At 37.0% G+C, this 21,173-nt stretch overlaps 1 protein-coding gene across 2 annotated transcripts in view; it reads left to right on the top strand.

The window, feature by feature from the left end:
* The window catches only part of LOC107753336 (S-adenosylmethionine mitochondrial carrier protein), a 50,346-nt gene that overhangs the window by 9,803 nt on the left and 19,370 nt on the right, over positions 1-21,173 (top strand). For both annotated transcript variants that reach the window (XM_016569468.1, XM_016569469.1), the window contains exons 4-5: positions 2,449-2,553; positions 2,721-2,768. In XM_016569468.1, the coding sequence (XP_016424954.1) occupies positions 2,449-2,553; positions 2,721-2,768 (153 nt within the window). The remainder of the gene's footprint in view (positions 1-2,448; positions 2,554-2,720; positions 2,769-21,173) is intronic.

Here is a 21,173-nt window from a genome sequence, read left to right as displayed (position 1 = left end):
TTTTTATGGATGGGCGATTTTTATTTAAGTTCTTTTGGACTGAAGCAATGCAACACCCGCTGAGTGGCATTAAACAGCTTGAAAGATCAAAGACAATTTTTTATATAACTCCGACTGGATTCGTCTGAAAGAAGAAAGTCATACACCTAGGATGCCTCGGGGGTGAGTAAAACGCAGACTAATTTTCATTTTTGGGTGAACTAACCCTTTAACTTATTCACCTACAGTAGTGTTAAAATAAGCAGTTTTATTTGCCCCTGCTTCTTCACCGACCTTCTTGTCGTGGTGAGTGCTGGCCTCTGGTCGCCGTGGAAATGAGTTTCGTCCTCAGGGTTGCTGCATGCGCTTCAGCAGCACAGCGCGGGGATCAGAAGCAGCGGCTAATTAACCGCCTCCAAATGACTAGGAAATAAAGATAAACGTATCTCACAATAAACAGTATAACCATTACTCCTTAATTAGTAAACTAATTAGTAAAACTGCCTTTAAGTCATTGCCTTGATAATTGTGTGATACAGGTAACAGTTAGGCTACATCCATAAACACAGCGAAACTCTAAGGCTTTGACTTCCACTTATTTTAAAATGTCTTCAGCCTAGTTTTCCTCCTCACTGCTCTCTCTAAATTACCCAGAAATACACAGTGCCGGTAATTGATCTGATATAATCTCTCGCCAGTCCTCCATCAACTCCCCTGCGAGATGCGACATTGATACGAATACGATACGAAATTGCTGCGGTACGCACTCACGCACACCAATTCAATTACTGCAAGAATTACTTGTCATATCCACTTCCCTCTCTATTTAGTGCCTTAAATTTGATCCTTTTGAGAATTACACGAGGAGACGTGATGTTTAGTGTTTCATAAATGTTAACCCAGCAAAAAGAGAATGTAATGAGCTTAGTAAAATGGGCCCGCTCAGTTTTGTGTAACACACAGATGGTCGTAGTTCCCGCGTTTCACCGCTGGATGGCACTCTTGCTACACGGTTTTGGCTTAAAAATATAAACCTTCCCCACCTAACCTTACTTTTCTCAGTGGAAATAACAATTACAGATTCCCTCAGCTGGTTCTTCCACATTTGTGTCATGCCGTACTGCAAAATCTTGCATGCTGTTCTGTAAGCCAAGTGGCCATTCATTCGGCAACTGCAGTGTGCAAGAAGATGCTCTGCCGCCTGCCAAAGTCATACAGAGTGCAAACTACCGTAGCTTGTTCACACACACCGCCTATAGGCTGTCAGCTAGGCTCACAGCAGACCCGACCTCTCTCATAGTAGCACCCCACGCCCGCTCTGTCATTCAGAAGAGATTACTTCTAGCACCACAGATCCAGTGTGAGCCTGGGGTCTGGTGGGGGGCCTGGTAAACTCCCTGTGGTTGCGGAGATTGCTTTCCATCCTCGGTTCACCCTGGTATTTCCGTCCCCAGCATGGAGAGGATCAGAAGTAATGCACCACAAGTGTAGTTTTAGAGGGGGATGTGGCCGTGAAGAATGAGCTTGAATAATGCCACACTTCAGCTATCGACAAAACATGAGACTGCATCTGCATGTCAGCTGTTGTGCTTGTGTGTGTGTGTATGTGAGAATGAGTGTTACTGTGACTTATTGTATGAGTTATAGGCATTTTTTTAGTCATTTGTAATGGGTTTTTATTAATTCTGTTTATTATTATTTATTATTAAATAATGACCACGTACATGTAAAATTAAATGATGTTGTGTTGTATTCTAGTAATACAGTAGTCTCATTTACCAGATAATTACTTTTTTTAAAGATTTTTTGAAAGACATTTTCAGAAATCATATTCTTAATTACAATTTTTTCCTTTTTTGGTATATATTCTTTCAGTAAAAATAACTAGAAAAAATGTTTTAAAGAATTTTTTAAAGAAATTTGCTATATATATATGTGTGTGTGTGTGTATATATATATATATATATATATATAATTTTTGTGGCCTTTTTTATTATTGATTTTAAGAAACATTTGACATTTATTTACACACATTTTAATCACACATTTCAATGTATTATCTATCTATCGATATCTATCTACTATATTTATCTATCGATTGATACTAGAAATATCTAAAATACATTGAAATACAATTTAATTATGTTCCACGGTATGCATGTACGTTTTACCACATTTGGGAAATGTCGAGCTTTACAAACAATTTTACAACAATTTTCAAACAGTGGTCACATTTCAAGCAGTACTTAACCTCAGAATGTCTAAATGCAAATTCTGCTTTTGGAAATCTTACCAAATGTTTTTGTTTTTTTCAGTTGTTGTAAATATACATCTACAAATATAAGCTGTAAATCTTTTACTTTATTTCCTACTTTCAAACAGCCATATTGAGCAGTGTACTTGAGTATTTGTCTTTGTGTGAAGAGTACTATTTGACAGATTGATGAGTGTTCTCTTCCTCTTACACAGGTCGCCTGTCTGATCCGTGTGCCGACTGAAGTAGTAAAGCAGAGGACACAGGCCAATCCCTCTCTCAATACCTACCGAGTGCTGCTGAATACACTACATGAAGAGGTATGCGTATTCAGGATGCGTATCCTTCAGCTTGACTTACAGTGAACAATGCACTCGAGCTGTCATGTTACTGACAAATGCACTGGTGGATTATTTTGTAAAGCAACCAGTTATGAAAATGCCATGTCTTTGCAGAGATGACAACTAGTTTTGATTTCTCATTGCAGGGTTTCAGAGGCTTGTACAGAGGTTATGGCAGTACAGTACTTAGGGAGGTAGGCTGGCTTTCCTGTATCCACATCAAGTACTGGTCCTCCGTTATTTCACAGAAATATACAAATGCTTTGATACTGACATTTGATTTGAGTTCCTCTGACATTCAGGGGTGAGAGCAACATTACACATGAGCAGAACGAATGGGTCTTCAGACATGTTTTAAAACACAAGAACAGTATAAAGCAGCAAAATTATCAAAGACATCTATCTGGCACATTCATATAGGAAAGCAACTGAAAAACAGCGCAGGTGGACACAGAACACTTTCGGTGTGAATGACCACTTATTCAACATGACACAGCAGTACCTGAAGTTACTGATCAAAAGTAGGCTTTTGTTTCAATTTTATGTAGGTGAATATTCACTTCATCCAGCGCTGTTTGTTATTACAATTTAAAATAACCATTTTATTTTTTAATACATTTTAAAATATAATTTTTTCCTGTGATGGCAAAGCTGAATTTTCAGCATCGTTACTCTAGCCTTCAGTGTCACATGATCTTTCAGAAATCATTCTGATATGCTGATTTGGTGCTCAAGAAACTTTTCTTATTGTTATCAATGTTGAAAACAGTTCTGCTGCTTAATATTTTTGGTGAAACATTTCATGTTTTTTTTAAACAGATTTTTTTTTTAACAACGTAAAAGACTTTACTGTCACTTTTGATCAATCTTTTGATCAATCTAATGCATCCTTGCTGAACAAAGTTTTTATTTTTTTATGTATTTTTTTTTTGCCATTTATGATTTTATAGTTTTTCCTAAGATTTCTGTTTTCAATAGACTGTGGCTATTTAAGTAATTTTTTTACTAAATATCTGACCTATTGTTGCTCCCTTAAGTTTAATGTTCAATTTGAAAGACTTTGTGTGCAACTCTTTTTAAATGTCTTCTGAATTATTTTTTTTTTTACAAATGGACCCTTTTCACATTTCCGGGTTTCTCAGCAGCGGAAGTCGACATAATTGAAGGATTTAATTGGGGTCTTCTCCATTATGCAGATTAATAAAAGAACCCCGGACAAGAGGTTGTGATGAAATACAGCCCACCGATATGCACTAGTTGATCATGAGAAGAGAGATAGAATGGCAAGCAGTTAAATGACAAACAAAAAGGCTGGTGTGAAAAGGAATTATCACACATGATACATGATGTCAATAGAAATGAATAGTCAAGGATAAATCACATCATTTACCATCAGTGTTTGCTCGTATGCTCACCACGACTGCATTTATTTAATCAAAAATAGAGTAAAAATAGCAATATTGTGAAATATTACTATTACAATTTAAAATAACCATTTTATTTTTTAATACATTTTAAAATATAATTTTTTCCTGTGATGGCAAAGCTGAATTTTCAGCATCGTTACTCTAGTCTTCAGTGTCACATGATCTTTCAGAAATCATTCTGATATGCTGATTTGGTGCTCAAGAAACTTTTCTTATTGTTATCAATGTTGAAAACAGTTCTGCTGCTTAATATTTTTGGTGAAACATTTCATGTTTTTTTAAAACAGATTTTTTTTTTTTAACAACGTAAAAGACTTTACTCTCACTTTTGATCAATCTTTTGATCAATCTAATGCATCCTTGCTGAACAAAGTTTTTATTTTTTTATGTATTTTGTTTTTTGCCATTTATGATTTTATCGTTTTTCCTAAGATTTCTGTTTTCAATAGACTGTGGCTATTTAAGTAATTTTTTACTAAATATCTGACCTATTGTTGCTCCCTTAAGTTTAATGTTCAATTTGAAAGACTTTGTGTGCAACTCTTTTTAAGATGCAAAGGTGATATAATACAAAGAATAGTGTTATAAATGTACATACATTTAAAAAAAATACAAATATGAAAAACTTTCGAGGATTTACGATGCCGTTAAACGCGTCATCAGTCTTGTGAAAAGGGTCCATCGAACCGATTATTGAGTTCTGCCTACAACGGATAACAGGAGGTGATTTACAGTGAAAAATTACTTCAGTTTGTCTCTATTCCTCACACAAAGCTACCAACTGACTCCAAAAGCAAAAAAACAAGACTACATATTACACAAATACAAGTTGTTAGGGTTCTGTTTTATAAGGTGTGTCCTGGTTTTGGCCACTAGAGGGCATAACAGGATTAGGGCAAATCTGATAACCATCTGCATGGAAGCTGAAAAGATCACAGCACTCAGATTTCAAGGAACATCAAACATGACAACTTTAATCACATTTATGAAAGCTGAATGGAAGATAAAACTATTTCCTCTAGCTTACTCTTTTGTAACCTGTGCTTATATCTCTTGACGTTTTTGCTGCAGTGAAACCATAGTATTAAAAATGAATAATATGGATTTTGTAAGAAATGTTTCTGTCATGTTGACAGAGATCTGATCATAGTACTTTCTCATGACACTCACCCGAGAGAAAGCGTGAGATTGGGATAGACAGAAGAAGAGTGCTGTTGGAGATACAGCTCACAGTACTGTTGGTTACCATCTGACAGAGCTCATTGTATATCAGCACAGATGTGAGAGCGGAGGGAAGGGCAGGAGAGGAGAACTGGCAACCCTGTAAGAATGTAGTTATGAAACACCTACGCCTTGAGCTGCGCTCTTGTCAACTTCTGCATTAGTTGTTGCAGAGATGACTAAAAATGTATTTCCCTCAGCATTTCCTCAGATTCAAATGCTGATACAGTTAGAAAACTCTGGCATCAGTTACTCACCCTTATGTGGTTCCAAACCTTGTTTTTTGCCATTCTAAAACACTGTAAAATTTGTGCTCTGTATTGCAAGAAAATTGCAACAGAAACTTGGAAGCGTCAATTTATTAAATTAATTAACCACAATAATTTTTATTGCAGACGTTTTGAACTTTTTGTTCTTTAGTAGTTGTTGAGAAAATAAAAGATGGGGGAAAAAAGGGGTTTACACCTTATGATTTTTAATTTTTTTATTTTATTTAACTTAGAATATTTTTATATTATTAAAATAATATTAATACTAATCAATTTAAATAATTTTGAATCATCCTGCAGCCACCTGCTTGAGGTAACAGGATTCTGTAAGAATACTAGCTGAAGTTACACTCTTTTGAAATTGTTTCGTTAAAGGGGTCATATGATGTTGCTAAAAAGAACATTATTTTGTGTATTTGGTGTAATGAAATGTGTTTATGCGGTTTAAGGTTAAAAAACACATTATTTTCCACATACTGTACATTATTGTTTCTCCTCTATGCCCCGCCTTTCTGTAACGCGTCGATTTTTACAAAGCTCATCGGTCTGAAAAGCGAGGTGTGCTGTGATTCAATTCAATTCAAGTTTATTTGTTGATTAAATTGGTTGATTGGCCAGCTATCCAGTGCGTTGTGATTGGCCGAATACCTCAAGCGTGTGACGGAAATGTTACGCCCCTACCATACTGTGATGCCCTGTCCGGCCGGAGCGACGAGACAAAAACATCTCTAGTTGAACCTGAAGGCATAGAGCCCCAGAGGTCTTGGACCTGGCCGAGATCAATTTGTCAGACTTATCCCTGTGTTTATGTTGCTGTTGTTCATTGGTCACAGTCGAACAGGTGGAAGTGTGTATGTTTGACCTGCAGTGCAGTGTGGATTTGCTTCTTTCTTCTTCTAACACAAGCACGGAGAGGATAAGAGGCAGGGGTATGCGCTTTTCTTTATGCTTGTCTGTTGGATTCGTTCTACAATCAATTTCCTTTCAGATTTCCACAGTCATTTGTTCTCTCCATTTAACTTCTTTCAACTGTCATTCCCAAGCATTTACAGATTGAGAACGAGAACGTTATTTTGACCCTTTCAACAAAGTCCTCTTAAAAAAGGGCTTTAAAATATTCAGCCCTCAGAGATCCAGCATTGATATAAGAGGCTTTTGAGTATTTGGGATGATTTGTTCTGTTTCAGATGGAAAAACAGAGTGTGAAAAGTGAAAAAAAAAAAACCTGAAGCAATTTTCTCTTTCCCATTGTACATTTTTATAACCTTTAGGAATATTATGTCATATTTATGTTTTATTTATCTATTTTTTCCTCCTATCATTAAACATTGGTCAAATAATAAGTTAGTAATGGTGTCAGCAGACAGTGAGCATTTGCTGTGACTTTGGCTTACTGGAAAATCCAAGTTATAAATACACTACCGTTCAAGATTATTGTCTTTGAAATAAATTAATTTTATTCAGCAAGGATGCATTAATTTGATTAAAAGTAACAAAGACTTGCACTGTTACAAATAAATGTTCTTTTGAACTTTGTTCATCAAAGAATTCTGAAAATTTCCCCAAAAATATTAAGCAGCACAACTGTTTTCAACATTGATGATAATAATAAGAAATGTTTCTTGAGCATCAAATCGGTATATTAGAATGATTATGAAGGATCATGTGACACTGAAGACTGGAGTAAATTAATCTTTGCATCACAAAATAAATTGCATATTAAAATAGTTATTTCCAATGATAACAATATTTCACAATATTACTTTTTTACTGCTTATGATTAAATAAATGCAGCCTGAGCTAAAGACTGAGCATAAGACCCTATGCATTTAAATGGTAGTGTATGTTCTTGTTTATTGCTGCTGCTTAATGTAGTTTTAACCTATATTTGGTGAAAATTTGATATTTAAGTGCTTTAGACAACTCTAGCAATACTGCAGTGGGTTTATGAGGGTTGAACTTTATTTGTCAGGGCTGGATTTGATCTAACTTTAATCAGATATTTTCAGAGCTCAGCCATCCAGTTCTTTAGCCCTGCCTCATTACTCTGTGATCTTTTTTTATTGTCTTTATTTTATCTGATTAGACGACATTAAACCTGCTTGCCATGCACATTCCTCAGCCTATTTCACAATGATGTGTGACGTGAATGTGTGAGAATATTATGTATATATGCGTATAGCATTGATCCATACCGGTTTGTATTTATTGTCTCTCAGCTAGTTGGCTGGCTGGCAATGTTTCTGTTTATTTGAACTGTGGCATATATGAGTGAATGATTTACAGCACACATGTGAAGGCACGGAGACTTCATTTCTATCCTCCACCTGAGCACATCCTGCCTCCAGCTGAAATGTGAGAGTTTTGAAGAATGTGGTGTGGTGTCAGGATAAAGGTGCTGTTCCCATACAGGCTGTGTGTTAAAGAGGGCTGGTGCTGGCATGGAGGCTTGCATGTCAACCGTGACGTGGCAGACCAACTGTTGTGGCTGTGGGTGATGAAAAAAAGATTCAGCTCTCTCCAAACCTCAAACTAAACTGCTAATCCGGCTCCCACTGAGGCAATGAGCCTCATATTCCATATCTACACCACTGATGGCACTCACACTCATTCAGCTGACTGGTACTTGCCGGGTTCCGTACCATTTCAGAACTGAAGTGAGAGTGCCTTTTCAAATTCAGTTCTGAAATGAAAAAGTAGAATTACAACGAAAAAAACACTTTTAAATAATTTGCTTACCCTTTAACTTAATCCAGAAAAAAGTCCTTTTCCTGAAACATTTGATGATATTAATTTATTAATATTAATACACTCTTTGAAATGACACTATTAAATGTACCATTTACCATTAAGTTTGTTTCCCTGTATTTAAATGGAAGAACACTTTATTTCTCAGAATGCTCTAATTTACCCAAAATTCTTCACAATGGAGCCAAACATCCATAAGTAATGAGTAAAATTATGATGCTAATATAATTAAGATGTCAATATTTATTTTTTTAGTTAACTGAAAACAGTTGTGGGGACATGTGGTGCTGTTTGGCAAACTTAAAATGGCTTTAATTACTATATTCATAGTTTTGACATAATTGAACTTATATCGAAATATATAAAATATAAATAATAAATGGACAAAATTAGTAAAAAAAAATAAATAAAATTTTTCTTTGGCAAAGGGTAAATATAATAAGGTTCCACTAGTTAATGTTACTTAATGCATTAACTGACATTAATTAACCATGAACAATACATTTATTACAGTATTTATTAATCATTGTTAACTTTAGTTAATAATGTAAATGTTCATTGTTAGCTTATGTTGGCACAGGTGCATTAAATAATATTAACAGATGCAGTATTTGATTTTTATAATGTTGAAATTAACACTAAGATTAATAAATGCCTTACAGGTTTTTTGTCATTGATAGGTTATGTTAACTAATGTTTGCAAATGAAACCTTTTGTAAAGTAATACCGGTAAATGTTTGGTATGGTGCTCTGTTTTGTTGCTATGTTTGTTTTCTTTCGATTGCACTTCAGAATAATGCTCTTCCTGTTATTCCAGTTCAAACTGCAATTCAGCATCTATTGGGACAAGATCCAAAATGGCAAGCTCCAATCTGATTGGCTGGCTTTATGCGAGTTATTTTTTCGATATTTTTGAGCACACCATTATATTTTGTATATACACATTTGTTCTGCCTTGAGTTATGGGGTCCGATTTTTGTTGTCAATTTATTCATGCCCTTAAGCATAATTTTGCGTTTTGTTATTTTTATCTTTTTTTTTTTTTTTGTTACATGTTGGTCAGACAGAAATGTCCTGTGTAAGTATGCAGCTCTTGATCAGGATAAGTTGCGCAGTGGACCAGACTTCATGTAGACAGTCAGAAATCTGGCTACGTGAGACTATTTGCGGCTTGAACAAAATGACCCAAGGAGAATTGTGTCTGGTTTGCAGATGGTGCTGATTTAGTGATGTTTGGGCCAAGGTGTAGAGAGGTTTAGCTGTGTGTGTGATGAGTAGACTCTATGCACCTCGTCCACTCTTTCCACTCTCCGAGGGACTGGTTTTGGCAGGTCTTCTCACAAGGCTGTTGATCCTCTTATGTGATATCGTTGAACAAGACACTTCATTTGTCTGGGTTTTCCTGAGGAGTCGAATTGGATGCAGACGTTTATGTGTGTAGAAAAGAGCCGTCTCACATGCACACACTCACATATGAACACTTGAGGTAGCAGCGTAATATACAGAGATTGATGTATAGTTCATGTGGTTGGTGTGCACTTCAGACTCCCATTCCTGTTCTGTCATCCTTTTGATTCATTCCTCATGCTGGGACTCCTGTCTAGCACTGCTGTTAAATGATCACTTTACCCACAATCCACATGTTAGTCTCTGATAGCACAAGACTAGCTCCTCTCGCCAAGCTTTCTGGAATGGGACCCTCAGAACGGCTTGAAATGTTGATATTTCTGTCCAGCGTCATAACGATCAACTAAATCACCTCAAGAACATAATGGTTTTGTCGATAGATATTTAGTATACTTTACACAGATGACTCTCCACCTGATACTAAACAAAATCTTCACATATGCAGCATTTCATAACGTATGGACAACTGTGACGCATCAGTCATGCTACAATATGTATGCGATTGGATTGCAGTTGAAACAGCAGCAAATGCACGAGTGAATCTTAGAAATGTGTTTTGAAATGCATAAATGCAGCTATACATGTAGTCAAGACACATTTATGCTGGGTGAGAAAAATGTTAATTTTGATATTATATAGACAACACATTTAATCATGCAATTATAAAGATTATTATAAAAACCTTTTTACAATTTTTTCATTTTAAAAATGTCGTTGGAGAATGCCAAAACTAATTAAAAATATTATCTGGCATATATTCATTACTTTGAAACTTTATATGTAATTTAATAAAAATATTATCTGGCATATATTCATTACACAGTGTATCTTTTTTTCAACCTGTTATTAGAGTACTGATAGTTGTATAAACCTGGAAAGAAACATTTTTAATTCAGTTCAAATATATAATTCAAAAACATTTATTATTTTTCTATTCCATATTATTAAAAGCTGTTGCTGTCAATAGAATAAATTGAGTGTTTTTTTTTTGTATTATTATTGTGTAAAATTTTATAAAAAATGTGCTCACTTTGACATTCCTAAATACATTATGTGTGTGTGTGTGTATATATATATATATATATATATATATATATATACACACATATATATATAAACACACACACACACACACATAATAGTAAAGAAATTAATACATGTATTCAGCAAGGATATTAAACTGATCACAAGTAACAGTTAAGACATGGACATTGTTACAAAAGATTTCAAATAAATGCTGATGCTGTTCTTATGAACTTTGTTTGAACTTTATCAAAGAATCCTGCTATAATCTATCACAGTCTCTAATATTTTAAGCAGCACAACAGTTTTCAAAATGTATAATAATAAGAAATGTTTCTTGAGCTTGTCCCTCTGCTGGCCCACAGACCTGTGACCTGAGCTTGAACATGCCTCTGAGCAACAACGAACTAACATGCTCGCACTCACCCAAACATACATAAAATCAGGGGCTCCCCACCAACCACCGTGAGGGGAAGCATGTGTAAAATTTAATTTAATACAAATAAATCAAGTAAAAATCATAACATTAAAACTAAGCAGCAGATCCTGCCTAACATATACTACACGCTTACTAAATTATGTTCTTATTTCCATTAAAATGTGTGGCCAGTTGGGCTGGATATATGCGTTTCTTTTCTGATACAGAACAACCAGTGTTCAGGTCCCATTGCTTTACTTAAATTACAGCTCTGTGCCAGTAAATATATAATATTATTTCATTTTACTCCATTTTAGTTGATTAATTAAATTAAGCATTTTTGTGCCTGCCACACTTTGAAGCCTTTATCAAGGCTGCATTTATTTGATCAAAAAAAACAACAACAAAAAAAACCCGGTAAAAACAGTAGTATTGTGAAATATAATTACGACTTAGAATAACTGTAAAGCTGAACTTTACATTACTCCAGTTCTCAATGTCACATGATCCTTCAGAAATCATTCTAATATGCTGATTTGTTGTTCAAGAAACACTTGTTATTTTCAAATTTAGTTGTGCAGCATAATACAATGCAATAATGCAAGAGGTTTTTAATTGATCGGAGCATTTTTTTTTTTTAAGATCACAGTTGTTATTATTATGGAATATTACATTAAAAATCAGTATATATTTTAATTATTTATTTTATTGCAATATGAATTTTTATATCAGATTTTTGATGTTTATTTAATTATTTATGTCATTATTAGAAAATACAACTTTTTTTTTTTTTTTTTTTGTGCTTTGTTCCTCCATATGTGATGACATGGGGGAAAAAAACACAAATTGCTTTTGTATTTTAAAATATTTCCAAATGAATATAATTCTAATCTAATAATGCTTGCATCAGAAGGCAATAAGGGAAGGATCCTCCTTTTCATGAAAGAGCAATGCCCTTGTAAAACAAGTGTGAGGTTAACCTCTAATAGCAGGGTGAGTTTTGCTGTCTCACACTGATTTATTTCCCTCATGCCATCTCTTGCGCCGTCCTTTCCCAAAATCGTTTTCATCTTATTTCTCCCGCAATATTATTTCCAAAACACTCTCTGCCTTTCATTTTGAAGACATCTTTTTTTTTTCTCAGTAGTTTATCTCAGGGGCAGTGATGCTTATGTGTCCTGGAGTTGTGTACTTAACCCCAGTTGTCTCTGGAGAAAAATGGCGTCTGAGCACCGAGCTGCATGATAATGGGAGGTTGAAGGTGAACGGCTTTACGGGACAGTTAATGTTATTATTACAGCTTGAGCGAGGCTCGGACCGGGAGCTTGTTCCGATCGATAATTATTCCGGATTTGGTTGTAGCATTGCATTTGAGGTTTTAACCAATTATCATGTCTCAGATGTGGAACATTAAATAGCTTGCTGATTTTCGTCCACATGTTTGACCCAGCTATCAGCACTGACTTCACATTTCAGCATTTCCTGTGTCCAAATGTTGTAAGGTCAACAGATGTTGAAGTAACAAATGTCTCATGCCAGATTTTATCTGGCAGGACAATATGAATGAACTCCCATTGTTTTAACACATAATATAAATCACAGAACACACAATGTCGCCTATTAGCAAGCAAGTAATCATGGCCAATTCGACCATACTATTGCTCTCCTGAGGGAGAGTATTGGACTAAATTGAATGAAATCATGGTGATGTCATTTCAAACTGCATGCTGGGAAGGCCATAAATGTGACTGTGATTAGTTTGCTAGGTAAAAATTGTGTTTTTGCTTGGGTAAGGATAAGCTTCCGTAACCATAACTAATATCAGATAAATTGGAAAAAATTATATCTGCACAATGCAGGTTAGGCATTGGTGAATTGGGAGGACGCACCTGCTGAAGCACTGACTGCTGAAAGCTGAAGACTGACTGTAATGTTTAGTTTAGCTCACGTAACAGCGGCTCACGGCTTGAAACATCTGTAGGGAGCCGTCAGGTTTAGGGGTGAGAGGATGATGTCACTGCTTCATGTCAAATAATGCACTTATTTAACCCTCAGAGTGGAGGAAAAGTCTTTCTGGAAGCCCTCAACGTCTGCTGTTTCCATTGTCTAACATTTGAATGACACCTCAAATTTCAGCGGCTTTATTTCTTGTTGTGTTAAAGGGTTAGTTCACCCAAAAATGAAAATTAGCCCATAAATTACTCACTCTCAAGTCATCCTAGGTGTATATGACTTTCTTCTTTCAGACGAATCCAGTCGGAGTTATATTAAAAATTGTCTTTGATCTTTCAAGCTGTTTAATGCCACTCAGCGGGTGTTGCATGCATCAGTCCAAAAGAAGTTAAATAAAAAGCGCCCATCCATTAAAAAAAAAAAGTGTCTCACACGGCTCCGGGGGATGAACAAAGGCCTCCTGTAGCGAATCGATGCGTTTTTGTAAGAAAAATGTCCATATTCAAAACGTAATAATCACTTTAATCTAGCTTGCGCTCACTGTTGTACACGGAAGCAGCTCCGGGCGGATGACGTATGAGGTCGGTGTTGCGCAAAATGCAGAATGAAATAGTAATATTATCAGATTTGGTGAATGTAAAAAAAATAAAAATTTAATGAACATATGAAGTGCCATAAAATACATTTTGTGCAGGTTTTTTTTTTTCATTGCTCACTGAACTTCCTTGTGGCCATCTAAGGGTCCCTGGGCCCCAGTTTGAACACTTCTGGTAACCAGTGAGTTCTGAATTTGAAAACCTTCTGTATCTCTCTCTCTCCCTCTGTGTCTCTTCTGGCCCATCTTTTATCTTCTCTCAATCACTCTCTGTCTTTCTCAGACTTTCTCTTGTGCCCCCAAGGACCGCCATCCATCTCGCCAGCGCTGTCAGCACCTTATTGGACTGGCCAGGGGCATCAGATGTCACATACACACAGATTATAAATTGACCCACTAAAAGATTTCCTCTGACATCATGCCCGCTCCACGCTTTGGTGCCTCAGGTGAAAGGGCCTCCATGCCAGCGGGACGAGTTTCTGTGTTTGTTTGTGTGCACGCATGCACCTGTACCGTACTCTGGTCACTGCTGGACTTAAATTTCCTATTTTATTGCTAGGGCATTCACCTGTTCGAATGTGAACAAAGGTAACAAACTGTTCGGCTGTGGACCCGGTAGCTTGTTGATAGGGGTGCGGTCTATGTTTTCACTGTTCTTTTGTTCACTTGTTGCATCAGTTTGGCACACTTGCTGCGACGGCACAATGCAACCCCAGCCAGAAAATCCCCCCACAATGTAAATATTATGTGATCGCTCATGTCAATGGAATTGCACACTTGAATATTTACCAGTTCACTGATTCCAAACAGTCCATAACCACATAACCCCTCCTTTGCTTCTTCATCTCTTCTCTTTCTTTCCCCCTCCAGCCTTGAACAAGTCTTAATTTGTTTAGAATATTATTACCCAGAACTTTAACTTTAACTCTCAGGCGCTGATGGAAACTAGGGAGTTTCTGAAATCTGATTGGCTGGCCGCATCATTCCGCACCTCCCGATTGGCTGATCGGAGCATTCTAGCACTCCAGGCTTGTCCAAGCACAGTCAGTGAAAGTGTTCATGTGAGGCATTCAGCCTGTCAGAATTCCTCAGCAAGTGGATTCACATATCCAAACTCAAAAGAGTATTGAACTCTTAGTCTTCAGTGCTGCTGATTCATGCTTTCTCCATACATTCTTAAAAATAAAGGTTCCAAAAGGGTTTTTGCATAGAAGAACCATTTTGGGTTCCCCAAATAACCTTTCAGTGAACAGTTCCTAAAAGAACCACTTTTTCTTAGTGTGAAGAACATTCTTATATATATATATATGTATGTATGTGTGTGTGTGTGTTTTTTTTACATTTCATCAAAAGTATTGCACTTTCACAGAAGCACAAATCAAGAGAACGTCAACTCGCATGGTTTACTCGCAGTTTTAGTCACATCAAACAGCAAAAATGACCACGTGAAAGAAAACAGACTTGCTGTATTACACTTTTATTTGAGCAGAATATCTTAATCAAGATCACTAAACTACAGTTTATATGTTTGCTGGGGTTTTCAACTGATTAGTGCTTTTTTCTGTTATGTAAAGAGAGCGTGTGCGCATGGGCTCCAGGTTGGGAAGATTAGGTAAACCACTGGGTAAAATGTATTGATTTATGAAAAACGCTCTATTTGGGGGATTTAAAGTCTTGAAATATGGCAACCGCAACCCTGAAAGCTTGTGGAGGCTTGTTACTAATGTTACCAAGATAATGCAAATGGCAAATTAAATTGAAACGTTAAAAGGATCTTCTGTGGAATCATCTGTGGATATCGCAGATGATTATGCTTAATAAAATCGAGAGACACAGAAATTGTGATCACGATTAAAATACGATTCATCATGCAGCCCTAAATTAAAGAACCTTTTTTTCCACTGTAAAGAACCTTTTGTGCAAGAAAAGAAAGTTGGTTCTTCATGGAACCATAGTTGCCAATAAAGATCCTTTATTTTTAACAGTGTACCCTATGAGCCAGAAATGCACTAATACTGTCCCATACAGTTCAGATTTACGTTCAAAACTTCGAGTCAATCTCTCTCAGCAGATTTGAATGTACGCTGTAAAGTGTGTGTTTCAGTTGTGGGAGCTGCATGTGCCTGTTTTCTGTACGAGGGAGCAGGCCTTCTCAGCCAAGGGAAGCGTGAAACACAACACAGCCTCTTGCTCTCTCTCTCCTCTGATGAAGTGTTTGGGGCATCCCACTGGCTTGCTTTCAGCTCATTGATTTTTCCATTATTTATGTGTTTATTTATTTGATAAACTGGCTCTCAGAGGAGTTTTTATAGCACTGGGGTTTAAATCACATTTTCAAGACTCACAAAAGATCAGCGATACAGATCCTTCTCCATTAATATCAACCTCTGATAAAAAGTCATGTAGTGGCCCCAGAATACCCTCACTCCAACTGAACTGTGGGTTCAAACAAGGGTTTTAATTATTAATTATTTTAATTATAATTATATTAAATATTATTTTTTTTTTTAGCATTTTAACATTGTTGCATGGTTTTAAGACTGTATATAGATTAAATTAAATTATTAATTTTAAAATTGAATTAAAACTACTCTAAAATTGTGTATATCTTATGATCACCAAGTATTTCATATTATATCATTTGTAATGAGGAAACAATGTATTAAATTATAAATTGTTACCCAGTTTAAGTGTTTATATTTCGGTATAGGTGCTCTAAGACTTCAAATTTTTGTGATTTTTTTTTTTTTATCCGTTCAATAATTAGAAAAGTAAACATAATAGATCTCATGAGGGAGCTCTGCACTCTGTGTTGAATACATATTCTCTCACACACACACACACATTATTGTGACAGTGGTGAGCAAACATGCCTGTACAAACACAAATGTGACACCCAAACGTGTGCACACACACGCACGCAATCACACCTGTGATGAGACTCATAAATCAATCAGGACTCAAACAGGTTTTGAGACATGTTTGTCTTTGGCAGATGGCTTTGCATAATAAAACTCTCTTTCCCTCAAGTTTTCACCCCTCCTGCTCTCCACCTCCAATTTGTTCCTGTTTGCTCCTCATCACACTTCAACAAGCTGTCAATTAAAATCTTCGGCTGATAAATATGCTTATGTTTTATGTTACTGCGTCAATGTTTGAAGTGTGCACACTCACAGACAATCACACGTTTCTGTTTGTACTTGGAGATACTGTCAGTATGCTTTGCTATGTATTAGGTGTGTGTGTGTGTGTGTGTTAGGAAGGACCTGTAAAAGTGACCGTTTTCCGTTTTTTTAGTCTGTGGGTTCCTCCAGTCCGTCTGCTGTTTTTATAACCAGCGCTGCTGAATCACAGCTTAGCTGATGACATATCCATCTGGCCCTCATCTACTTCCTGTCACTCTGCCTCATTCGCTTTTCTTCTTTCACTCAGTGTCTCTGGAGTGGTCAGTATGTCGTCCCTCTAGGGTTGAGAAATAGCCTTATCCACTGTGCTTTAATAATTCTTCTTTTTATTTCAGTACTATACAGATGCCGTCTTCCCTCACACTGAAACACACTGTAGAAAAACTGCAGAATCAAGAGTGTTCTTCTGTTTTTCCAATACATCATCTCTTTCCATTGAGCAATATTTTAATTTCAGTTTTCATTTTTTTTCTGTGTATGTATCCATATTTATTTACATTGACTATTTTGACTTTTACAATGACCGTCTATATATATATATTTGTCAAACAAACAGTTTTTGTGAAAGGCTTTTTTATGGATGTAATAATGAACATAGCAGTCGTCATTTACTCCCGACATCTGAGCCGCTGAAGACGCAGTGGATTACGTTTGTTTTTGAAGGGAATGCGCCCCCGATCTACCTAAATGTGTCTATGTTCGCGCAAATCATTCATGATCTAGCTTCACCTACAGAAGAAGTGAGTGTAAGTTTTTTAATGAATCTTTGCAAATCGCCTTTCCTAATAATGTACTAATTAGCAAGTTTCACTATGGATACGGCTAAAGTAAACAGTCCCTCAGAGAGCAGCTCGGAAGAGAGGGGCGGGGTCAGCAGAGCTCATTAACATTTAAAGGAAAATGCTACAAAACGGCTTGCTCTGAAAAAAGAGCTATTTTTGAAAGGGTAAAAAAATTGTTTTTTACACATTCATTAAGACCCTAAAGAATCATATCAACTTGTCTAAAATGGGCATCCAATGACCCCTTTAAAGCTCCTTAAAAGTTGTTTGTCATAAGGTGAGACTGCAGAATATTGGGCTTTCTAGCAACTGATAGATAAAGTCCACTAATTAGCATATTTAATTTAGATTTAAATGAAGTAAATCACATTAGATCACATTTTAATCAAGGCAAACTGAAAATGATTGTGATTTAAATGAATCCAATCGAACTGAATCAGATTTCAGATTGATCTCCATTCCTTTCTCTTCTCATTAGTATTCATCCAGTTTCATCTGACCTATTAAAGCCATTTGTCAAATAGCATGCAAAGTGCCCCCTGTCCAATCAAGCTTCATTTAAATGCATTTTGACATCTGTTTTCCCAGATATCACACTGGTGGCCAGGAGCCTGACAGTGAAGAGCACTGCAGCATACTAATATTCCCAGGGGTAACCAGTCACAAATCTCTCAGTGATAACGTACCTGACAGTAACACGCAGTGATATCGACATGGACAGCAGAGAGAGTGTTTGATACACATCAGCGTGTTGTTGTTTATCTATCGTCTCCAAATCGACAATACCATACAATCTACCATAAGCAGTTGTGGCTTGTTATTTGGTGCAGGAAACCTTGACTAACATTTTAAATGCACTTCAGGAATTAAGTGTGATACTAATGTGCTTAAACTGATATCGGTACAGCTGGTCAGCAGTCAGACCACACGTTAAATGTGCCGTCATCCACTGGACCGACTCGTTCTCGTGAAGAAGCCTTCTGGCCTTTGGTCAAAAACCTGCTTTCCATCCTTCTGTCTTTCCATATCCGTCATCCCCTCTCTCTTGTCAACCATTACGGCCTTATCAATATAAATCTGACCATCTGTGTTGCTCAGGTGCCCCGTCTCTGCCAGAAGTGTTAAACTTATGCATAAATCAGCTGTGCCTCATTTCTGTTTTGCAGATTCCTCTAAGCGTTCCTCCTGAGAACAGAGATGCTGAATTTATCACGTTGGTAATAATAAACAGGTGGTTGATATAGTTTTTGGAAAAAACGCACAAAGACATATACACTCCCCAGCATTGGGTCACATTGCACCAATCTTTTCTTTGTTTTGATATCGGGAGATGCAGTGTTTTGGCAGTGCGCATGATGCCCACGCAGCGTTTACAGTGCTGCTTCCTTGTGTTCATTATGTTAATTTTTGTCAAATCTTTTGAAAGTTTTCCTAACTCAGGCCAGTGAGGGCTTTGTTTTCACAGTCAGCCTTTTTAACTGTATTAGATTATGCTCAGTTTGTCCAAAGAGTTGTTTCCAATAAAGAGTTTTGGATGGAGCTCAGGGGTTCTTAAACTGACCTGATGTTCAGTATGAGTGTGGAAAAAGAGTCTAGATTAGGGAATTTATCATTTTTTAATTAAGGGGGTGAGCTATTCATCCAGAGCGTCAGCACATAAGTTGTCCCTCAACTTGTGTTATAAATCATTTGTGAATTAAAATTGATTTGGCAGCTGTTTTTAAAGTGTTTATTTGTTCAGTGTCTAACCAACTCACTAAATGAATTCAGAACACTCTAGCAACACCATAGAAACCACTCTGAACACTTTAGCAACAGTCTAGCAACACCCTAGACTCCATTCAGAACGCCTTAGCTACTGTCTGGCAATACTCTAGCAAATGCTTGGCAGCCTCCTAACAAACACCTTAGCAACTGCCTAGAAGCACAGTAGCACCATACTGAATTCCTTAGCAAAACATTATCAACTACTCACACCACCTTAGTGATTGGCTGGCAACACCCTATCAACCACTTTGAACACCTTAGCAACTGCCTAGAAATGCTCTCTCTGGCAACCGTTCATAACACCTTAATAACTGACTAAAAACACCCTAGACTCCTTTTAGAACACCTTAGCGACTGCCTGGCAAAACACCGTATCAAATGTTTGGAAACCCCTCTTATAAACACCTTAGCAACTGCCTAAAAACACACAGCACCATCCAGAATTCCCTCAGCACCTTATCATCCACTTACCCCACCTTAGCGACTGCGTGGCAACGTCCTAGCAACAACTCTGAACACCTTTTCAAATGCTTGGCAACCCCCTAACAGTCCCTTTACCCCACCTTAGCGACTGCGTGGCAACGTCCTAGCAACAACTCTGAACACCTTTTCAAATGCTTGGCAACCCCCTAACAGTCCCTTTACCCCACCTTAGCGACTGCGTGGCAACGTCCTAGCAACAACTCTGAACACCTTTTCAAATGCTTGGCAACCCCCTAACAGTCCCTTTAAAATTTTACCAACTGCCTAACACACAGTACCACCCAGAATTCCCTAGCAGCATCTTATCAACCACCCATACCTCCTTAGTGACTACCTAGCAATACCCTAGCAACCCCTCTGAACACAAATTCTTGGCAACCCCCAGTCACTTCTAAGACCTTAGCAACTTCCTAGAAACACACCAGCACCATCCAGATTTCCTTAGCAACACCTTATCAACCACCTTAGCGGCTGCCTAACAACACCCTAGCAACCCCTCTGAACACTTTAGAAAATGCCTGGCAACACCCCAGCAACCATAAAGCATTTGTTGTATCACTTCTGTCTCTCATAACACCACAAATCAGCAACTCTCATTCAAAATGAATGACTTCCGCTTACTGCAAATCGCTGTCAGGGTGAATCTGCTTTCTGGCTGTATGGATCGGGTCTCTATTTTTCCTCTCTGTCTGTCTCTCTCTCTTTCTCACAGAATTTTGGGATTTTGTCAGCCCACTGCTCAGCAGTGCCATCGATTTCCTCTCTTTTAGCTCCGCTGTGCCTGATTGGACGAAGAGGAAGATTTCTGCCACCCCTCTCTCTCTTTTGCACTCTCTCTCTGACCACAGACTCTTCATTTATTTATCATCTCTTATTCACACACTCTTTCTCACTCTTATACCTCACACTTCCAGACGTGCAGACATCAGTATTAAAACAGTTTGACACATGAGATAAATGGCCAGTGCCTGTGGTTGAACATGTTGCCACAAGTCATCCATTTTCTTTTAAAGAAGACGAAAGCGCTAAGAGAATTTTTTTCCCTTTTTCCCCAGTGAGCATCATCATGCCATTATTTTGGTGGTTCTAAAAGCAGTTTTTCCATTAATGTCAAAAACTTTTTTTTTTCAAAACTGTGTGTAATCTGTCACTATAAGACTGACTTTGTCTTAAGAGTTTTATTTCTTTACCCCCAAAAAATCTGTCATTATTTATTTTCCCTCATTTGATTCCAAGCTGTATGACTTCTTCTTTTTTATTCTGTGGAATGCAAAATGAAAAATTGATGAATGATGATACTTTTATAGTGCTTTTTATCATT

The sequence above is a fragment of the Sinocyclocheilus rhinocerous genome, unplaced genomic scaffold (assembly GCF_001515625.1).
Source record: "Sinocyclocheilus rhinocerous isolate Xijiao unplaced genomic scaffold, SAMN03320098_v1.1 scaffold4125, whole genome shotgun sequence".
Lineage (NCBI taxonomy): Eukaryota > Metazoa > Chordata > Actinopteri > Cypriniformes > Cyprinidae > Sinocyclocheilus > Sinocyclocheilus rhinocerous.
This window is presented reverse-complemented; position numbering and strand designations above follow the sequence as displayed.